Raw genomic sequence first — 21,920 nt, 5'->3', positions numbered from 1 at the left:
ATAACATGTATTTAAAATATTTTAAATATTTGAAATAAATAACATTTAAAATATTTTTTTAAATATTTAAAACATTTAAAAATCTGTATTGTGAACTTTTTTTTAAAGTCAAAATCTTTGTAACTTCATTATGGTACCTGATTATTTCCAATAAATTTTAAAATCACAGGGCAACATTTATCAAAGTTGATCCTAAATTTCACCCTCTTTAGCCAGATGCATCCATCACTCAAGGGGGTAGATTCACTACTATGCCAGACAATCTGATTTAATGCAGCTTCCAACCTCTGTCTAAAGAGATGTTTAAAGAAGATGAGTCTTGAAATTAGAGAAGGCACTGCTGTAACTACTTGTTACTTAGAATTAAGGTAAGTTTACTCCACACTGCTCAAATACAGACAGTTTGGAATTGAAAAGAGCTGTACCACAAAACATGAACTAGGAGCTGCAGCTTTTGTTGCTTGTTGGGAGACACCTGGAGATTCTGGGACCCTGCTACATAAGGGAAGTAAAGCATGACCACATTACACATATTAAAGATGTTCCAAGAACAACAAGAAAAAGTTATTGTCTGCGTTCCATCTTTTGGTCTGCATCAGCCTCCCACTGAAATAAATGGGCCATTGAAAGTCCTGTGGAGTCATTTTTAAAGGAAGTCTGCAATTTCGAGACAACAACAGAAGATCAGACCAGAACCTAGTTCCAATTTTCATATTTACCTTTGTCAAAATTGAATAAATATAGCTGAGTCCATAAAGAAAAAAAGATTGCCTCTCACACATGAACTCTCTAATGCTTGTTGCCTAGAAAAGTTCCCTACTACAGAGTTACTCCTTCAGCAAAATTGGAATGTGAGCCTACAAAACCCATCCTGTTCCCATCACCACGCTTTCCATTTGTGCAAGCTGTCACTAGCAGCAATACAGCTCAGGCGTATCTAGAGGGCCCAATGTTGACAAACACAAGCTCATTTTCCCTCTACACTCATTGGCTTTGAACCAGCTGCATTAGTTCAGTAGCTTGCACACAGCTTATCGGCTCAAGCACAGCACCGCGCAAACACAGCTACACAGCTTCCCAGCCAGACATGGCTTGTGTCCAAGGAGCTTGGAGCACAGGCAAAGAGAGCGTGGATCTGTCTAAAGCACTCTTACCATGGCAGATGGATGGAGTTACACACAAAGGAACAGACTGCGTTTGCTCCATTTATAGTATGTGCTTGTCATCCAGAAGACAAGATATACTGAGGTGGTCATTAAAAAGAAGATGGTTGCCTACCACTGCCACACAATAAAATACAACAGCTCTTTTTCTATGTATTGAAATCTGAGATTTTTGAAAGACACCACCATGTTGTAAATATTGGCCATAAATGTTTTTTACAGCTCACTGCTGCATATTTGTATTCCAGTAGATGCTAAGTTTATCATTCTCTTTGCAAAGTTGAGCATTCACAGGTTCCTTTTTAAACCCTGTGTCTTGATCTGTATTGTCTAGATATCACTCTAGATTACAGAAATCTATTCTTTTAAAAATTAATGTATTTTTATTGACAAGCTGTGCATTTCTATTCCCAGGCTCTTCAAAGAGAGTCACTGCTAAAATTCAGACAACATCAGGGCTCTGTGGTATGCTCCAACAGATCACACTGTCAGCTATCAAAGGACTGCTGTGGAGGTCACCTCTATTGGCAAGCTAGATTCAGTCTACTATGCCAAACACTGGTGTTCAGCTCAGTGAAACATCCTATCCAGTCCCACCCTCTTACTTTTTCCCTCACTAAGCCTTACAGGGAATATTACAGTTTTCCCTCAGTGCCCATGTCTGAAGACTCTAGCCCATCATCCACTGTAGAAGAGCAGAAGTGGGAGCAAAGATTTTACACCCACATCCTGCGATTACACTGATGATACGCTGCTTTGTCCCTTAGCTGTGTTGACTATATATACCACTGGAAGGTACACAAAAAGGATTCTAAAAACATAGCATAGACATTATTCAGGTGAATACATTGCTACAACTTACTTTCTTTTTGATATTTTGTCGTAATAACTTGCAATTATACGCACAATTGTTTTAGTAGATTTTAGTAGCAGTACATCCAATTTGACTGAATGCCTTTTCTGAAGTGTATCGCCCCTTCTTCCTCCCCTCCCCACTCCCACCACCAAGTTCTGAATTACAATACTGTAATTTGTACTGTCTGGTATTTTGACTATGCTACCACTGTAATTTAGGTGTCTGACATTTTAATGTCATATTCTTGCACCAAGCAGACTGTGAATAACACTGTACCACAATATATTAACTATGCATAACACACCCTCAATCCTAAATTTCAAAACACTTTAAAAAAAAAAAAAAAAGATTAGAAGTCCACATGGGTGACTTACTTTTGCATTCAGAGGACACACAGACAGTGCACTCCTAAAAAGCTGTTCTTCTGACCTCCACTGACTGCTGCGGAATGCACAGCGCATAACATTTATCAACAAGATTCCAAGTACTGCCACAGCAAGAATTTTCTTAGGGAAAGAGAGACAAGTTAAGAAACAAACCATTCAATTGAAGCACTTCATCATCAACTTTACTGACTGTTTTGATGGTACCTTTTTCTTGGCTTGCTTACTCAAGAGACTAAATCCATATGTAAACAGAACACAATATCCAATACTGGGGAGGTAGATGACTCTCTCTGCAATAACAAATCCTACTCGGAAGAACAGGTTACTTGCAGGAAGAAAAGGGATAATAAGAAATCCAAGTCCCAGTGTAAGAATTCTGCAAACAAGAAACAGATTCTCAAATTAACCACAAATCTTAACAAAAGTACCTTTTCCACTTAACATAGAAGCTTTATTTAAACATTGTAGAAGGATGTGCGTATGGAACAGGGCATTCAAAAGCAGCCTCTGAGAGCTACATAACAAAATCAGATTAAGTTTCAGTTGACACTTCAGTCCATCAGGCACTTTTAAAATCCTAGCTCTAATTCCCAGAAAAGCAATGTTCATGCTTCCAGGCCAGAAAATAGCCCCATTACACATTAATTACATAATTCCTATTTAAAATGCACAGGCAGGAAAAATAATGGTAAAAGTTACCAGTCTATTTTTGGAACTAGTAAGTCAGTAACAGGGGAAAAATATAGGTAACCATTAAAGAAAAAAACTTAGGTACACGTCCTACTGAGAGAGTGTTTTCTTTCCTAACAAATACATCAATAGTAGAATCCATTGTGCTTAACCACCTGAAAGCTAGTCATCTATGCTTTTTCTACAGTCAGCAGAGAGGCACTTCTTGAGGGCAGTTTGCCTTCCTTGTGTTAGGTATCTGTGTTAGGATGAGTAATCCTCAGCAGGTACCTATGCACTATACAGAGCTTAGACAACTGAGACTAGGTACCTTACTTTTACAGAGCTGACATAAGGGAATATGAATCCCAGGTCTGTGTCAGGTGTTTGTTATAAAGGTCACAGGCATGGTAGTTTTCTACTCTAATTTATTACAAATAAATCTCTATACTGTAATGCAGATGTGTCCTCTTACTCTTTTCTCCTCCCCAAGAGTCCTAGGCCTTCACTATACTTTTTGCCTTTACTTTTTACTAAAAAACTGTTCAGCAATACAGGCTTAGTGGGTGTGTTTTTACTAGAAAGTATGACATCACTTGTAGCAAGAATTCCACCCCTCTCCAAAATTATTTTATCTGTGCAAATGAGTATGGGAACAGAGGAAAGGAAGGCAGGTGGGATGTTAACATTTGAGGGGACGAGGGGGAAGAGATGAAATTACAGAATACCACAGAAAAGAAAATATCCAGCACTCTAACAGAATGACCTCGTTGTGATAGAGCTGTTGAAAAATTTTAAAGAACTGAGAAATTAATTATACATAAAATCCATCGGAACCTACCCTGAAAAGTTAAACAGAAGCCCTTAGTGAGACTAAAAATAAATTTTTTGAGTTCCTTTGGGTAAAGTACAAGTTGTTTCCTTGGTAGATACTATGGGTCAGCATTTTATTTTTTAATTGTATGGCCACAGCCAGCATTTCTACCTCCTTTCAAGGTACCTCTCTCTTTCATTTTTAGGAGCAGATCAAAGGAGATAATGACTTGTAAGAAGTAGGGGCAACAACATACAACTCCTACTCTGTTCTGAGCACAGATTACTTTCTACCACCTACAGTGTTAAAGATCTCAAAATGCCATTTCAGGAGAAAAATAAAGCAGCCATCCATACATCCTCCTCCAACTCTGTTTCCCACTAGTCAGTGTACAGTGATGGGACCAAATTGGGATAAAACTGTAATGACAGCTATAAATATTTATTTGAACTGCATTTGCTAGACACTGGTTCCACTGAATTGTTAAAATAATCAGTAGTGGATTTAACAAAATAATACTGTACTCAAGTTGGCCGGGCATTTAAAATTCACCACTGTCTCTTACCTTCTCTTATGGCTGTCTTCTGAGCACAGAGCTTGGCATATCAGACCAATTAGGCAGAACCAAAGTGCTACTAGTGCAATTATCCTCCAGTCGCTGACGGATTTAATGAGGGGTATGCAGCCCATTGACCAATCAAAACACAGCCACCAGGGACACAACAGCAACCATGCATTCAACGAATAGTAGTAATTATAGTTTATAGCCTGTCAGTCAAAAAGAAAACAAACATTTATTTGATGCTAAACTTAAGGGGGGGGGGGGGGGGGGGCAATTTTAGTTCTTCTCTCTGCTATCGTTTCCCTTATCACAAAATATATCTTATACAATAAAGAGGCCTTAAATACTGTTAGACTACAACTAGTTACATATCCATTTATTTTACAGCTGTGAAATTAATTTTTAATTTTTTTTTTTTAAACATAGCTAGGTGGCTCTCCTATTCAGAGCAGGGAAATGCAATTCTGTGCTGTCCAACCAATATCCACATGTAAAAAAAAAATCTCCGGCAATAAGAGAAAATCTCAAAAGACAGCACCCACTGTCTTTGCCCTTCGCTTTCCATCTCCAGAAAGAGCCTTAATGCACTCAGAGGTATAAAGCCAAGACATACTTCAAATGCACTAGACCAGAACTTTATGCTATTTTCTTCAATTGTGAAAGAACAGATGAACAGTCAAACACAGTATGTGGAAAAGGGATGAAACCCAGCAAAAGCTAAATCCTTGCATGCAAGAGAAAAGTAGTGAGTAAATGGAAATGCACTTCAATGTGTGCAGTGCATGCTAAATTGAATGCAAAGAATATACAAGGTATGCTATTTTAAAAAATTGCAGAAATCATCACAGCAGCAAAATAGAAGGTGACTCATCACACATCTTGAAATGTAAAGACTGCCCAGTTTATTGTTTCTTTGAAGCACAGAAAAGAAAATCCAATTTGATGACAAAGACAAATGTTCTGAGCTGGGCAGAAAAAAACAACAACTTAACTTACTCTCACAAACAGACTGTCTGCAAATGAAGCTGGGTTGTCTACTTCAGTGAAAGCCGGTGGCCCTGTGCCCATAATCCTCCAGCGTATATAAAGTATACTGGCCCCTCCAGACATCAGAAGAGTTATCCTGAAAAGCAGCCCCTTTCTTAACAGCCCAGCATTCTACAGGAAAGAAAGAGGAAAAAAAAACCTCATAAAAACATTATTTTGTTCTCTTCCCCACTACATTCACATCCTTTTCACCACCATCTCAGAAAGAGGTGGCTATTCCTGTGCATTTTTGCTATTAGAGCTGACATTTTTCTTATTTTTGCAGTTACTAGAAAGCTCTCAAACTTGACTATGCTTTCATTGACTAACTGCAAAATATTTTTGCAAACATTTTCATTTCCTTCTCAATCAGAAAAGAAAACTTTTTTATTCAAGAAGTCTCTCTTCTACAAATCCTCAGTAACTCTACAGCTGATGTAATTTTACACAGCAATTCCTGATAGGGAATTTGAGCAAAATACAGCCTTTAGTATACGGCATATTAAATTGGTCTATCTTTTCTTTTTAAAATAGAGGATGGTTACTTCGTGAACTTTGTTTTAAATAGCTGTACCTAGTTGACCACTTATCACTGAAAGTTAAGACCACTTAAGTCTCTTTAGAGGTAAAATTACATGACTGCATACAACAAGAAAACTGCATAGTTAGAAACTGGGAGGAATGAGAAACTGAATTAAAATTTTCACAATCACTAGCGTGATTAAAAAGCTAATGACAGACAGGCACCCAAATCACATCGGTCAGGTTAAAACAAAATATTGTGTTTTATCTACATTAACTCAGATGATTTAGATCACATGTTTTATAATATATACTTTAGGGTCTAAAGAAGGCAATTCACATAAAACAGAGAGAGGTGATGTCATAGAAGCTAAATTTGACACACTTTCCAATTTTTCCCCCCCATGATGTATAACACATTTTCTCCAAGCACACATCAGTTTCATAAATGAAAAGAAAAACACTGTATACTGTAGAGGTTCTTCAAGCTTCACCAGCGGAGACTGGAAACAGAATCATCAGTAACTATAACGATATCCCTTGTCACAGCTTTGAGATGCAAATCCAAGCTTCCAACACCCTACCCAGCTACGAAATGGTAACTCAGGAAACGAAGGGCTGCCTTAGAGCTGCCTGAAACCTGATGGCTGAAATTATTCTACACGGCCTCAACAAGTCATCGGAGAAGCAGAAGATGGAAGACAAGAGTTTCTCTGAAATGAGAGATCATTTGGGCCACTTCCCTTTCCATTCTACACATCTGAAGATGAAAGTGTTGGTAAACTATGGATTTTTACATGGAAGAGTTGACTGGATCCTGAAAAAATATGGTCATGTGATCTCCAGTATTAGTTTTCTTTTATTCCTACCTTCCTCCCTTAGTCTGATATGCTTCTATTACCTTTAAAAACCTACCTGATGGTAGGTTTTTAACCTACCCATACATTATCAGTTCTATGTCCTCCACAGAAGTTGGCACACTGATTATTATTATCTATTATTGCAATATGCTGATTAGCAAGCACCACCATAATTATTTAGGAGATCAATATTAGTTATTTCTGAAGACTTAAAAAAAAAAAATAATAGGCTTACTGCACAAAGACAGACATCCAACAGTGCCCTGGCTGAAGATATTTATTCTCTAAAATGATAGAGAAGTTAAGTTTCAAAGCAATATTCAGATGGGTTTTTAATATTTGTAGTTGACAACGGTGTCATTATACAATATTTAGCTGAATGCCTAAGAATAAAGAAGTTTGTAACGTTGATTTTACATAAGTTAGCCTTTGTGCTCAAATGGTTACTTCCAATTTATACATCTCAGTAACCAAAGTCACTACAACGAGGATTATAGGAAAACCATTCCTAAAAACTGTTTTTGGAAGAGAATTGTGCTATGAAGGAAAACCCTATAGTGACAATTTATAACTGCTTTATGACAGAGTAATTACACAAAACCTCTCATCCCAGGCTTCCTTTCATTTAACTGTACATGCAGCTTCTTAAAGGCCAGATTTCACAAATCACCACAAAATCTCTTAGTAGGCAGAATTTAAAAAGTGGAAGAAGTATTATCATATCGTCTTTGATTTAGAGTTAACTGAAACCTGGCATGAAACTGAAACCTGTCTCAGTTGAGAAGAAAAAAAATCTGCAAGTAAGAGAATTTAAGATCTGCCTTTCAATAAAACAAAACAAAAAATCTTAGATACACTTCCATGAAAAGAGCAGAACAGATTTTTGTAGGTGGCAGGAGCTAAAATTAATTACTTCATTAAAAGAAGAAGAAAAAAAGGCACATTTGATGTTTTCTTCACCCAGACAGAACTGTTTAAAAGTCACAAAACAGAAGCATAATGCTTTGAGCTCTTCACGCTTAAAGAGTAATCCTCCAGAAAGGCTTGACTCTAGAATCATAGAATGGTTTGGGTTGGAAGGGACCTTCAAAGATCATCTAGTCCACCCTCCCCCTGCCATGGGCAGGGACATCTTTCACTAGATCAGGTTGCTCAAAGCCCCGTCCCACTTGACCTTGAACACTTCTAATAATGGAGCATCCACAACTTCCCTGGGCAACCTGTTCCAGTGTCTTACCACCCTCATCGTAAAGAATTTATTCCTTATATCCAATCCAAATATACCCTCTTCCAGTTTAAAACCATTGCCCCTTGTCCTGTCACTACAGGCTCCAGTAAAAAGTCTCTCTCCATCTTTCTTATAAGCCCCTTTTATATATTGAAAGGCCACAATAAGGTCTCCCCAGAGCCTTCTCTTCTCCAGGCTAAACAACCCCAACTCTTGCAGCCTTTCTTCACAGGAGAGGTGCTCCAGCCCTCTGACCATTTCGTCACCCTCCTCTGGACCTGCTCTAAAAGGCCCATGTCTTTCATCCACAGCCGAGCTGGATGCAGTACTCCAGGTGGGGTCTCACCAGAGTGGAGTAGAGGGGGAGAATCACCTCCCTTGACCTGCTGGCCACGCTTCTTTTGATGCAGCCCAGGATACGATTTGCTTTCTGGGCTGCAAGTGCACATTGCAGGCTCATATCCAATTTTTCATCCACAAGCATCCCCAAGTCCTTCTCCGCAGGGCTGCTCTCAATCCCTTCATCCCCCAGTCTGTATTGATATTGGGGATTACCCTGACCCAGGTGCAGGACTTGCACGTGGCCTTGTTGAACTTCATGAGGTTCACAAGGGCCCACTTCTCGAGCTTGCCAAGGTCCCTCCGGATGGCATCCCTTCCCTCAAGAGTATCAACTGCACTACTCAGCTTGGTGCCATCTGCAAATTTGCTGAGGGTGCACTCAATTCCACTATCTATGTCATTGATGAAGATATTAAATAGTATTGGTCCAAGTATGGAGCCTTGAGGGACACCACTCATTATGGTTTCCACTTGGACATTGAGCTTTTGACTGTAATTCTTTGGATGCAGCCATCCAGCCAATTCCTTATCCATCTAACAGTCCATCAGTCAAACCCATCTCTCTCCATTTTAGCAGCAAGAATGTTGTGGGGGACCATATCAAAGGCCTTACAGAAATCCAGGTAGATGACATCAGTAGCTCTTTTGTACACTGATGCCATCACTCCATTGTAGAAGGCCGCCAGATTAGTCAGGCACAATCTGCCCTTGGCGAAGCCATGTTGGCTGTCTCTAATCACCTCCCCATCTTTCATACATTTTGACATAATTTCCACGAGGACCTCTTCCATGATCTTCAAAGGCACTGATGTGAGACTGACTGGTCAGTAGTTCCCAGGGTCCTCCTTATTACTATTTATTTCCATCACTAACTCTGAACCAGCTTTGCTTTAGTCCCCTACTGCTCTAGACTCTTTCCTTGTCCTATGCTAGTTGACATCACTTTCATTATACAACAAAATTCTCCAGCATTCCTATTTGCTGCCTGAAATACTCTTGCACCCCTCACTTAGCCATTCTTGGTTAAATCTACTGTTTCAGTTCTAGAGATTCCACTTTTAATGATTTCGCCCCAAAGCTCCTCACTTCATTCTTTGCGAAGGCACGAAAAAGCCCCATTAAGACTTGTGCTACTCAGAAACGTGAGCAAGACTTCTCTGCAGTGAAATCACCAATCAGTGCAATGTACAATGAATATTCCTTTGCCTTGCTGAACCTTGGATTGGAGAGGCAAATGATTTAGCTGTTGAACAGCAGTGATGTTCTAGTAGGCTGTTGGTCTATTTGGCTATCAGTCATTCACCTGAGGCTGACTGTTTCTGTGGTTTGCTTGCCAGTGCAAATACTAGGTGCCAGATTCCACTTGAGCCAATACTAGATAAAGTGATATCAACAAAAGTCAGAAATTCGATCCTTAGCGACTATCACTGCTTACATATTTTTTCTTTTAAACTCCCAAGCTACTAGGAACTGTCTCCTGTTTGATAATTTGTATTCTGAAAAAAACAGTGTAATACTTTAGTGGGATTGGCAAAGTAGACATAATATTTTTTTAACGTACTTGTAAAAATGTCTATCTATCTCATTTGAGAATCTGAATAAATATCTCTCTCTTTGATCAAACTGCGTTAAACAACCATTTCACGTGTATAGCTACTGGAGAACTTGTGGCATCAAGCAGTCAGGTCTTCCACACCATATTTTTAACACACTGTTGAGAGAAGCATGGAATAGATTTCACTATCCAATGCAATTCTAATGCTATTCCATTATTACTGATGTTGCTGCAAAGATGTCATAGCACATTGCCTTACTAGGCTGACTGAAAAGACTTCTATTTTTTTTTTTAAATTCTCAACAACAACAAAACTGTCAGAAGTTCCATCTTTGTCTTTTAGTACATGACTATCTGAATGGCCAGAACGAACAAAACTTCTGAGGACTCACCTCCAATGACTTGTCCTTATGTAGCAACTTTTGAATAAGCTCCAAAACATTTAGCTTGTTAATCACCAGTGCATCAAACACTGCATTCAAACCCTGAGCAACCAAGAGAAAAATAAGAGCATAAAATGGAGCAGCTAACCACAAGTATTTTTTTTTTAAATGCATCTTAAATTCCACTTCTACCATGAGTTGTTGTACATCATAACACTGATTCCAAAAAAGTAGAAAGATACGTTAGTAGTAATGATGGCAGAATGGTAAATTGAGAACCTGAGCTCAGATGAGTAGAATATCATGTTACTGTAACGGGGATTCTCCTGCTACATGGAATAACCCTTCGGGGAATACCATGTACCAGCAAGCTAGACCCCACATGCAAAGTCACAACAGTATTCTGCTCTCCTCCTTTCCTAAATGTTCTGCAGCGTAAATGCTGCAGTCAAAAGGTAAGGCTTCTGTCAGTAAGGTGGAGTTTCTTTAAGCCTTCGACTTATTTTTTGCTGTGCAGTATGGTCTCTTTTGACTGTCAGGTTTCAGAAATACTATTTTTAAAGGGTACATAAATTGTCGCAGCAAACAAAGGCTCACAAAGATTTAACAGAGGTATCAGGCTTGCTTTTCTTCTTCACCAATATACACAGTGAAAGTTGCTGAAAAAAAAAATAATCAAAGTTCTATGTGACATCAGCCACTACACATAAAACTAGAGCATATTCAGTGCTTTGCAGGACTACACTTGCACATACTACCCCCAAGCAAGCAACCAAAATATATCCAGGGGTAATTCTGTTGAGGTGACCAGCAAAATCCAACTTTAACATTTTCCCTTCAATGTTTCAGCAATCACCAACCATGACAATCCTTGAATATTTAGCCTATATCCTAATAACTTTGGAAATTACCTCAATGTTCTAAAGACTAAACGGAAAAAAGACAGTAAAAATAGTTCCAGGTGAGGCAAAGAGCTAGGACACTGGGAGGCCACAAGTCTCTTTCTAACAGTCAAAGGGAGAAGACAGAAGAAAGGTTAGAGAGTGGCGTGGTTCCACGTAGAAAGGCCACCTGGCAGTTAAAAGGCTTTTGGCTCACTTGCATGGAGATAGGAAGGCAAGAATCCTGCTGAAAAATACATTCAGCCTACAAGCAATCTTTTTAATGTGTGATTTATCCCTTCATCCCTCTGACCTGTGCCCCTCAGCACAACAATAAATATAATTGTCCTAGCAATGCAACAGCAGACAAATAAAAAACCCGGATCCAATAACAATTCTGTGTCTGCTGCCTCAAATAATTACTTCATACCACTAAAGGAAATGATCACACCAGGTTTTAAGAGAATTCTTTGTGTTTTCCTTACAGACACCTTTGAAAAATACATCACTCTACAAACATCTACCCAAAAATAATGTCCTAAAGAAACAAGTTTTCTGTAATTTCTTCTCCCTTTTTTTTTTTAGTAAGGACAAGAGGGTCCTTGCTGCAAAGAATTCTTCTGATTCTGTCGCTTTATCTATGTCAGTTAAAGCTACAAATTGGATTTATTTATAAAGATATATGGCTATATAAAAGATAAAAATCACAGATGTAGCATTTCAGGTGGCTGATTTGGTCACCCAAACCAGAATGTCTTCACTGAAGTAATAAAAAGCAAGAGCACAATGAACATGAACAGTAACTATAGCTGTTTGCATAGACAGATCCTTAAATAAGGGAAAGAAGGAAGAGATTCAGTATTAGAAATGCATAAACAACGGCCTTACTTCTAATTACACTGTTCACAAAAGCAGGAGGGTGGAGCTTTTAAGAATGCTCTCCTCCAGTTATGTCTTTGTTCATAAGCCTTCAACATGAGGTTTGTAGACCTGCTATCTCAACAATTACATTCAAAACAAGGCCAACGAACATGATACACGTTGAAACTAACACTGTAAATCTTTTAAATTTTGCAAGAAATTAACAGGTATATGCAACCTGCTTACAAAAGATAAAATGAAGAATTCCAACAGATTGGCAGGGATACAATCAAGACAAATCTACTAGAATACTGCTTTTTGTCAACATTAACTGGTTTTCTGAAAAGAACAAAAAGGTGTGCATGCGATTAGCTGCGGAGAAGATTCATCTTTGTAGGCTTTACAACTGCATCTGACAGATGATGAGGTCAAAATTCAGTCAATAAGAGGATGCTTACCAGTATTGTAATTCCTTGTTCTTTGCACAGCATGGCTATTGCACCTAGGATAACACTCACCAGCACCCAGAACATAGAAAAATTATGTCCTTCCTTATCTGTCAAAATAAAGCATGCCATGACATTAGGTTTATACATTTAAAGGTGAAGTTAGAAATCTAAATTAAAATTAGAATTTTAAAAACATACAGCTTTTAATCTCACAATCTTTTCTGTCAGTCAAGATCTGGATACACAGACTTAAAAAGCACAGGGCATCTCCTGCAATATGCTGGCATTTGTCCCTTTATTGCAGTCATTTTCTATTCTGAGAGACATTAGAAATCTCCCTGTTTGCTAGACATTTTAGCCAGACTAATTAGAATGGCAGAAGCTTCACATAGTTTCCACAATTCATCATCTGCAAAGGTTAATTCCCAATATTTAGACACATTTATCATCCTTAGCTAGAGCTCTATCATTACTGTCCACTCTCTTCCAAGCTACCACAAGAACAAGAAATTCTTTCTAATGGTTACACACGAAGTGTCACACACGAAGTGTCACACATGCAAACTGTTTTAACTGTAGTCTAAGCTACAAAGGCACAATGAGCTGCTTCTCCAGGGCTGCTGCATTTAGCAAGTACCTCGTGTCATTTCATTAGCACTGCAATGGAATGCCATGGAGCTCAAAAATTTCAGCATCTGAGCAGAGAAGCAGTTAGTTCTTGCACTCAGGAAGCAGTTTTACAGCAGGGTGAGGAACTCTGGGGTTAAGAGATCAAGAGTAACTACAGCTTCTACTCAAAGAAAGAGTCTTTAAAGACAGCACCATGTAGCTGATTTTGGGTACTACAAGCAGACATTTCTGAGATTAATATAACAATAAGCCCTACTTCAGCCAAGGTAGTATCACACACAGAGTACATGGGTACTTCACATAAAAACGTATCTGTCACAACCTCTACTTCACAGGTGCAAGCAACAGAGGGAAGCACTCAGCTCATTCAGAGGCAGTTTCTTGATTCAAGCAACATGGGCTCTACAGGCATCACAAGAATCAATCTTTGACTTGGCACGTGAAAAAACAAAGTTGAACTCTACATTCATTGACTGAATCCCTTTCTTACTTTCCTTGATCTCTAGAGCAGTTCTTCCCTACTGCTAATGCAGGTTTGACCTCAGTACTTAAACAGAACTGCAATAATGGTCTATGGAAAGGGTAAATGGCAGAATTAAGATTAATTTCACCAGAAGTACGCACCTACACCTAAGCTAGTATACTAGACTTCCTTTCTAACTGGTTGAGAGAAGGGGACACCTTTAGGGATTAAGTTACCTAATTAAATGCAGTTGTCCACCTTTCAGAGAAGTAGCTCGCTCTCTTCACTGATTATAAAGGGAAACTAGTATACGAGCTCAGATGTTATTGGGTCAGATATAAACCATAACAAGTGTGAAAAGGATCTGCTGACATTGGCCTCCTCTCTCATTTTGAAGCAGACTACTTCTTTTGTGGCAGAGAGCAGAAGTTTTCATAAAAATACGTGGAAGAACAGTTTTTGAAGTTGCTTCTAGCACTCCTTTCTTACCTAAGACTTAAAGCTTCAACAGAATGAATATTAAGATGTTTGAGATTCATCATTGCAATACCTAGGCATTTGTTTCTTCTCCCTCCACTCCAAATTGTGTCCTCACAGGTGAGGTAAGACTTAACATCTGAGGTACAGATGTTATAAAGTTAAAAGAAAGCCTTCTGAAGGAAAGAAGTCATACACATCTCAACAATACCAAAACAAAACGTGGAAATACAAAATACATAATGACTAAACTAAAGAAACATTACAACTAAAAAAAAAAATGCAATGAGGAAACTCCAACTCACATCAATTATACAGAACAACAACTGAGGGTTGCAATTCATGGAGGAAGGGGCTTCAAAATTCATTCTAAGAATATTGCTAAGAATAAAACGAATCTGTCCTAAATGTATCCCTTGAAGGAGCTCTTCAACTCTTCAGACTCTGCAACACAACAGACTGTTCAGCCAGTTCTTGAAATTCACTTTTGGTTTGGTTTTTTTGTTGTTTTTTTTTTTTTTTAATGTAGAAATAAACTAGTTGACAAAATGCAAAGATGGAAGGCAAAGTAATTGACTATGTTCACAAAATGACAACCAGTCAGTCTGGTTGTAAGGGTAAAAAGGAGAACAGTGAACAAAGTCAATGGACTTCATTGAGTTTACTGAAGTATACTTTCTTCAACTGAGAGATTTCTTCTTCCCAGAATCAAATTCTGGCGGAAAGAAGTCAGGACAACTAAGCACTTCTCAGAGAAGCAGTATTCAGTACACAAATACAAACTATCTTAACATGGAAGATAGTGGGAAGTATATATAGTAAGAGACCAGCTGGCGATTCACAAATGCTTTGATGATTCGAAACGTAAGAAGTAATAGAAAAAAAGGAACTAGGTGAAATTATCAAGTACAACAGCAGCACACTCATACAGAAACAAACTCAGAAAGGTCACATCACAAAATGAGAAAAGGTATGTATGTAAAGAACAAACCCCACAATTCCATAGATATATTGGTAAGAAGAGCAGCAAGGAAGGAGTTATTCCAATACTCAGTGGGAAAGAAAATGGACAATGCCAAGAAAACAGAAGTGTTCTGTGACTTTTTGCTTCATTTTTTCACAAAGAGGTCAGCTACAATCAGATGGCAAGCACAACACCAGCAGAAAGGGCGCAAGAACAAAAGCAAAAATAGTGAACTACAAGCCACTGAATTTATAGAAGTTAATGTTTTAAATTACGATTCATTAAACTTACTCCAACAGGTGCTATACAACCCAGAGTAATCTCAACTGCTACCCCTGAGAAATCATGAAAAACACATGAGAATCCAGAAGCTTGAAATAAAACAAAACAATACCTACATGCCTACTTTTAAAGAGGAAAAGAGACACAAGAGGATAAGCTAAAGAAACAAAGCTAAGCTGACTGGCCAAAATTACCCAGAAAAAAACACACTTAAGACGAAAAATTTTCTAGGTGACCCTCTAAAATATAAAAGGATATGATTAATTAATTGCCAAAGACATATTTTAGCCATTTATATCAAACTAAGTATAATTTCTGACTTGGACAGGAGAAAAAAAAGGGCATTCCCGATGAAAGCAAACCTGTAAACATCCTATACCTTGACTTCATGAAGGCATGAAAATACCACCGGAGACAGCGTGAAATACGCCAGAAAAAATATGGGCTGCATGTAATTATTATAGAATGGATAAAAATAACAGCTGGAAAACTACACTAAGAGTCTAGCTCATTGTGAAAATGTAAAGATACATTCTGGATTGAGTCTTTCGTTCATCTGGCTCTAATAGATACTTTTAATTGGATGATGGAATAAGGAATATACTGATTAAGTCCAGAGGTGCTGCCAGACTGCAATGGCCAGGAAACACATTAAGGAGAAGTCAGAATTCCATTGACAAACTGGAGAAATGGTCTAGTGAAAAACACCTGAACGTCATTCAATAGGCACACATTCAAAGTTGTGCAGAAACAGACTTGTCTTCTTGTGAACGTCCCAAGTCTCAGATGCCAGAAATGTCTCAGCATGTCAAGTGTAGCTAAGCTTAAGTATGGACTCTCAAAGATGGCAAAAGCACCCAGCAAAAGAGAAATAATGAGGGACCTGTAATGAATATCTTATGGGAGACAGTGTCAAAGGCCTGGACTTTAGTAAGGCTCTTGACGCAGTCTCCCATAAGATCCTCAGAGAAGCTGTTGATGTACAGGCTGGATGTGCAGACAGTGAGGTGGATTGAAAACTGGGTGAATGGCCAGGCCCAGAGGACGGTGATCAGCAGCACAAAGTCTAATTGGAGGTCAGTAACTGCCAGTGTACCCCAGGGGTCAATACTGGGTCCAATCCTGTTCAACATCTTCATTAATGACCTGGATGATGGGGCAGAGTGCACCCTCAGCAAGACTGCAGATGACACAAAACTGGGAGGAGTGACTTATACGCCAGAGGGTCATGCTGCCATCCAGAGGGACCTCGACAGGCCGGAGAAATGGGCTGGTAGGAACCTCATCGAGTTCAACAAGGAGAACTGCAAAATCCTGCACCTGGGGAGGAACAACCCCAGGCACCAGTACATGCTGGGGGGCCACCCAGCTGGAAAGCAGCTTGGCAGAAAAGCACCTGAGGGTCCTGGTGCACACCAAGTTGAGCATGAGCCAGCAATGTGCCCTTGCAGGAAAGAGAGCTAATGGTATCCTGGGCTGCATTAGTCAAAGTATTGCCAACAGGCCAAGGGAGAGGATCCTTCTCCTCTACTCAGCACTGGTGAGGCCACACCTGGAGTACTGTGTCCAGTTCTGGGCTCCTCTGTACAATAGAAATATAGACATACTAGAGTGAGTCCAATAAAGGGACAGTAAGATGATGAAGGGACTGGAGCATGTCTCCTATGAGGAAAGGCTGAGAGAGCTGGGACTGTTCAGCCTGGAGAAGAGAAGGGGCAAGGGGGATCTCATCAACGTACATAAACACCTGAAGGGAGGGTGCAAAGAAGACAGAGCCAAGGTCTTTTCAGTGGTGCCCAATGACAGGACCAAAGAAAATGGACACAAACTGAAACACAAAATGAAACACAAACTGAACATCAGCAAACACTTTTTTACTGAGAGGGTGACCGAGCACTGGCATAGGTTGCCCAGAGAGGTTGTAAAGCCTCCATCCTTGGAGATACTCAAAAGTTGTCTGGACACAGTCCTGGACAACCGGCTCTAGGTGACCCTGCTTGAGCAGGTCAGCTCAGGTGACCTCCAGAGGTCCCTTCTAACCTCAACCATTCTGTGATCAAGATCTTCTCCCCAAAACCATAATCTCTGTTCCTTTGTTTTCTTTTCAGGTCAATACAGTCATATTGTAATATTACCAAATTTCATCAGTGATTAAACTTCAAAGAGAAAGAATTTAGATTAAGAAACATTTTTTCTTGTGCTTGTTCCTGGGTCAATACACACAACACCCCCTTGCCCCTGCCCTCTCCCCGCCCCCACCTGCAGAAATCTCAGTAAACTAGGCTGGAAAAATAGATACAAAAGACCGTCATTCAGCAATGACTTCAATTTTTTTTTTTTTTTTTAACAGTGATTTGAAAATGTAAAGCACTGCATAAGTGGTAATTATTATTATGAGATACACACATGCCAACAGAAGTAATCAGTCTAACAAAGCACATTCCCCTAATACGGCGCTGCTTCCCACCAGAAAAATCTTATGTCAGAAAATGAAACCAATCTTTCGCTGGCACCTGTGCCTGGTTGAAACTGGTACACCATATTGTGAGCAGGCATTGTGCCACTCTAACAGATGGACAAAATTGTAAGCATGCCAAAGAAACAGAGTACTTGCTTCTTTTTTTTTTTTTAAACTAGAAAAATATAGTGTTTCTACACAAAACCAGAAAGGGTTGCTCAGATGGTCCCTCTTTAGGAGTATGTTAAGTCTGAAAGATTCAATGAAATACCTATATAAACCAGAAACAAGCCATGAGGGCTCCTCCACTTAGACTGCTAGACTTAAGTATAAGCATTCCTAGAGCAAAGATGCATACACAAAGTGTTTTACAGCATGGAATTGACTGATCCTAAATTTATGAGCAGCACACTGATGATACACCTCAACTGTCTTCCTAAACACTAATCCTGTTTTGGGAGACCTTATTTTGCGGTGTCCTAAATCCACAAGTCAATGAAGACAAATTCCTTAGAAGTTAAGGATATTAAGAAAATACTACATTTAGAGTACCAAGCTTAGTCTTACTTTAAACTCAAACTAACAACATCCAAACAATTATTACCAATTCAGACATTTAGGCATTCGGCATCTCCTTCTTCAAAGCTAACTGAGCAACTTAGAGCTTAGCCAGGTGACAGCTTGGAGCAGTTTAAGAAGTCACCATCTTCAGGTGAAACCCAGTAATTGATTCTGTGAAAGCACCTACTTTGAAAGTCAAAGCAAAGTAAGTTCTGTTGAGCTCCTGCAGGAAGTTTAATTTTTAACTGAAATAGATCACAAACGCTTATATATTCCATTGATGTGCCTTGCCTGCGGGGACGGTATCTTCCAACTAAACTACTACAAAAACTCATCTAATGAAGCTCTAAGATTTCCCTACTTGTGAATTGCTAAGCAAAGGGGGAAGAATTACCTAGTCTTAAAAGGTCACATAAGAATCCAGTTAGAATTAACTTAAGCCTGAGATCTCCTTGTGTGTCTCCAAATGTACATACTACCGCAGCTCAGCTCAGTGTTTCACTTAGTAATGAAATTACAATAGCAAATGTCATTCCTAAACATATCCAAGCATCTCAAACTCATTACATATACACTACAGTAAAGGGATCACTTATCCCTGAGTTACACCATCTTGGACAAGCCGAAGTTTAGCACTAATTCTACAAAAAAAGGTTATTGTTTCTCCTCTTCCCACTAAAATAATAAAATTGTTAGGTTTTCCGCATACAACTATTCCCTCCCAATGTGTTCAAATATGAACAGTAGGGCACACAGTTGAAAAATCAGGGCCCACATGTTTAATAATAGTACATACCTCTTGACCAATTGCAAAATAGCTAACAAATTCCCCATATCTTAACAATGATCTCTTTCACACAGGAGACTTAAACATTTCCAATCTACAGGAAATCCTCCATAATACAAACCTCCAATATTCACAAAACTCATCACTACCGTCTGCTTTGCATGTTTTATTAAATTAGCAACAAACTAGTAGATGATTAACGGGCGACTACACAGAACAGAACAAAACAGAAACACACGACCAGAACAAAGTCATTTTTAGAAGTCATAGCATATGAGCAAACAGTTGATCCCCTATTTAATATCCAGGCCAATATTATTCACATGAAGCAAATATCATGAACTCATAATTTTACATCACTCGGAGATCGCCAATGCAGATGGCAAATACATGCAACTGGATCACTGTCAAGGTTGAAGACAAAGGAAGGCAAAATGAATACTACAGCAGTTTTAAAACACCTTACGAATTCCCAGAGAAGCTGCATTACAATTCAACAAAGTTAATAACCCACAATTCCCTTCAGAACATACCTAAACAGTTGTCAGCTCTTGCTGTCTCCAAAGCCTATGCAGTGGATTTGTCCCCAAAGTTGTGTTTTAAAACCGCAGGACAGAATGAGAACAACAGATTAGTTCCTTGCAAATATAAATGTTATCCTATCAAAGACGGTAACATGAAAAACTGGATATTGGGAAAAAGTAACAGAATTTTAGAACTTCAGTAAGACATAATTATACCCACATAGCATGTTAAATGCTGATACTTTTTTAAAAAAAAAAAAAGCTACAGATTCTGGCTAAAAGAAACTGTCTACCCAAAAATCCACCAAACCCACAAATAAACCACATCAGGCAAACAAGCTGCAGTATATCTTGAGCTTTACAAAAACCCATTATTTTCCTTTGGAAGTTTTCCAGTCTGACACTGATATTTTTCTGATCTCCTGATTGTTTTCAGTATTATATATACTTCCCCACAGTACTCCCAAATCCTCTACAGACATTTTATGAGTCCTTACTTCCAAGCCACAAAAATGTCTTACGTTCATTCACTTAGACGTCAGGTGAAAACAAGCACTAACCAGTCTCTCTTCTATGACTTTTGTCTCTGCTAGAGAAGACTTCAAGAACAACAGTTCAACAACTATGTCTATGCTAGCGAAAACCAAACAGATTTCTGGAACTCAACTGTGCACAAATCTCACATTGCCTTGCTGCAAGAATAGTCAGGTTCTTTATGAAAGACTTAGATAACCTATCTGTCCAATAGTAGCATTGGGATGCTGCTGGTGACAAAACAGTGTATGTTACTGAGGACACAACCATATCAGTAGCATGAACTCAGGCTTTTCAATATTTGTTTTACTCTGAGGCTCACTCAAAGTCCATCATTAAAAGCAAACTAGCATCAAACATGTTTTGGTAACTGTATTCGAAAGACAATACAAATACAGTCCACAAATCCTGAAGGGCTTAGAGTTGTAAGTAAGTTGTAACTCTTTTAAGTACTCCAAGAGAGTCACACTACCATGCATCTATTAATAACAATTTTAAAAAAATCCACCTTTGATAGTTCTTCTCCTACTGCTTGTAAAAAGTTGGTGACCTAAGTGCTATAAACATGCGACAGCCAAATCCAGAAACAAGGACACATGCAGTTGACCTAGGGTTTAGGGTCATGCTTGCCTTTAATACATAAAAATCTAGCAGGACAAAGGAAATAGGATGTTAGAACAAACTGGTAGATCCCACTTTTCTGCAGGATCATCATAAAGCAGCTATATTTGATTAGAAACATAAGCCTCATGCAATGGAATGCACAGAGGGTTTTTTGGTTGTTTTCTCCCCCTCTTTCTTACTAACAAACACTATTCCACAAAGATAAATTACCGTCTTGGTCTGACCTAGAATGTGATGAGATACCAACTCTTAACTTGGACTAGAACTATCAATGTGTACTGACGGTATCGCAGACTTTCTGGATCTTGTGGATTTGCCAGCAGAAGGAAAACATTCTGAGAAAAGAAAGGGTATTTCTTCTTTGCTGCTTCGGAGACATTGTTTAAGCCTATTTTTTAAACTCTATGTGCGTATTTTTAAAATGCTTCTTCTTTACCTATATTCAGAGTGAGATCAACTTACATTTGGGACTAAGACAGTTTTTGCTGTCTTTGACTCCCTCAATCTATGCAGAATCAAACTCAGCTAAACTCAGATAAAAAGGTCTTTAGTCCTTATTTATCCTATTATTTGTGAATGGCTAGAAGAACTGTTCACAAAAGAAGGAAATTCATACCACCAAAATGGAGGCATCCAAGGGTAAAACGTATTTACTTCAATACAACAAAACCACTGAAAAGTCATACTCTACTACAGCCACTTGCCCATATTTGGTTACCTTTTCCTAAGCCTTTCATACAAACATAGAGTCACAGAACAGCCCAGGTTGGAGGGGGCCTCCAAAGATCATCTGGTCCAACCTTTTGTGGGAAAGGGAGCCTAGATGAGATTAGCTAGTACCCTTTCCAATTGCGTCTTGAAAACCTCCAGTGATGGGGACTTTGCCACGTCTCTGGAGAGGTTGTTCCAGTGATTGATTGTTCTCACTGTAAAAAATTTCTTTCTTATATCAAGGTGAAACGTCTCCCAATGCAACTTGTACCCATTGCCCCTTGTCTTCTCCATGTGGCTCCTTGTGAAGAGAGGGCCTCCATTCTCTTTGTAGCTGCCCTTTCCTAT

The 21,920-nt window shown here is 38.9% G+C and overlaps 1 protein-coding gene across 7 annotated transcripts in view; it reads right to left on the bottom strand.

Annotated features, from left to right (window-relative positions):
- The window catches only part of TMTC4 (transmembrane O-mannosyltransferase targeting cadherins 4), a 62,006-nt gene that overhangs the window by 21,138 nt on the left and 18,948 nt on the right, over positions 1 to 21,920 (bottom strand). For 5 of the 7 annotated variants that reach the window (XM_076361494.1, XM_076361505.1, XM_076361514.1 and 2 more), the window contains 6 exons: positions 12,567 to 12,664; positions 10,376 to 10,468; positions 5,447 to 5,608; positions 4,454 to 4,656; positions 2,610 to 2,781; positions 2,394 to 2,525 (listed from right to left, as the gene is read on the bottom strand). In XM_076361494.1, the coding sequence (XP_076217609.1) occupies positions 2,394 to 2,525; positions 2,610 to 2,781; positions 4,454 to 4,656; positions 5,447 to 5,608; positions 10,376 to 10,468; positions 12,567 to 12,664 (860 nt within the window). The remainder of the gene's footprint in view (positions 1 to 2,393; positions 2,526 to 2,609; positions 2,782 to 4,453; positions 4,657 to 5,446; positions 5,609 to 10,375; positions 10,469 to 12,566; positions 12,665 to 21,920) is intronic. The other 2 variants (XM_076361543.1, XM_076361553.1) reach the window with 2 other exon arrangements.

Source organism: Aptenodytes patagonicus, chromosome 1 (genome assembly GCF_965638725.1).
Source record: "Aptenodytes patagonicus chromosome 1, bAptPat1.pri.cur, whole genome shotgun sequence".
In the NCBI taxonomy this organism is placed as follows: domain Eukaryota; kingdom Metazoa; phylum Chordata; class Aves; order Sphenisciformes; family Spheniscidae; genus Aptenodytes; species Aptenodytes patagonicus.
The sequence above is the reverse complement of the archived record's forward strand: the minus strand, read 5'-3'. Positions and strand labels throughout refer to the sequence as shown.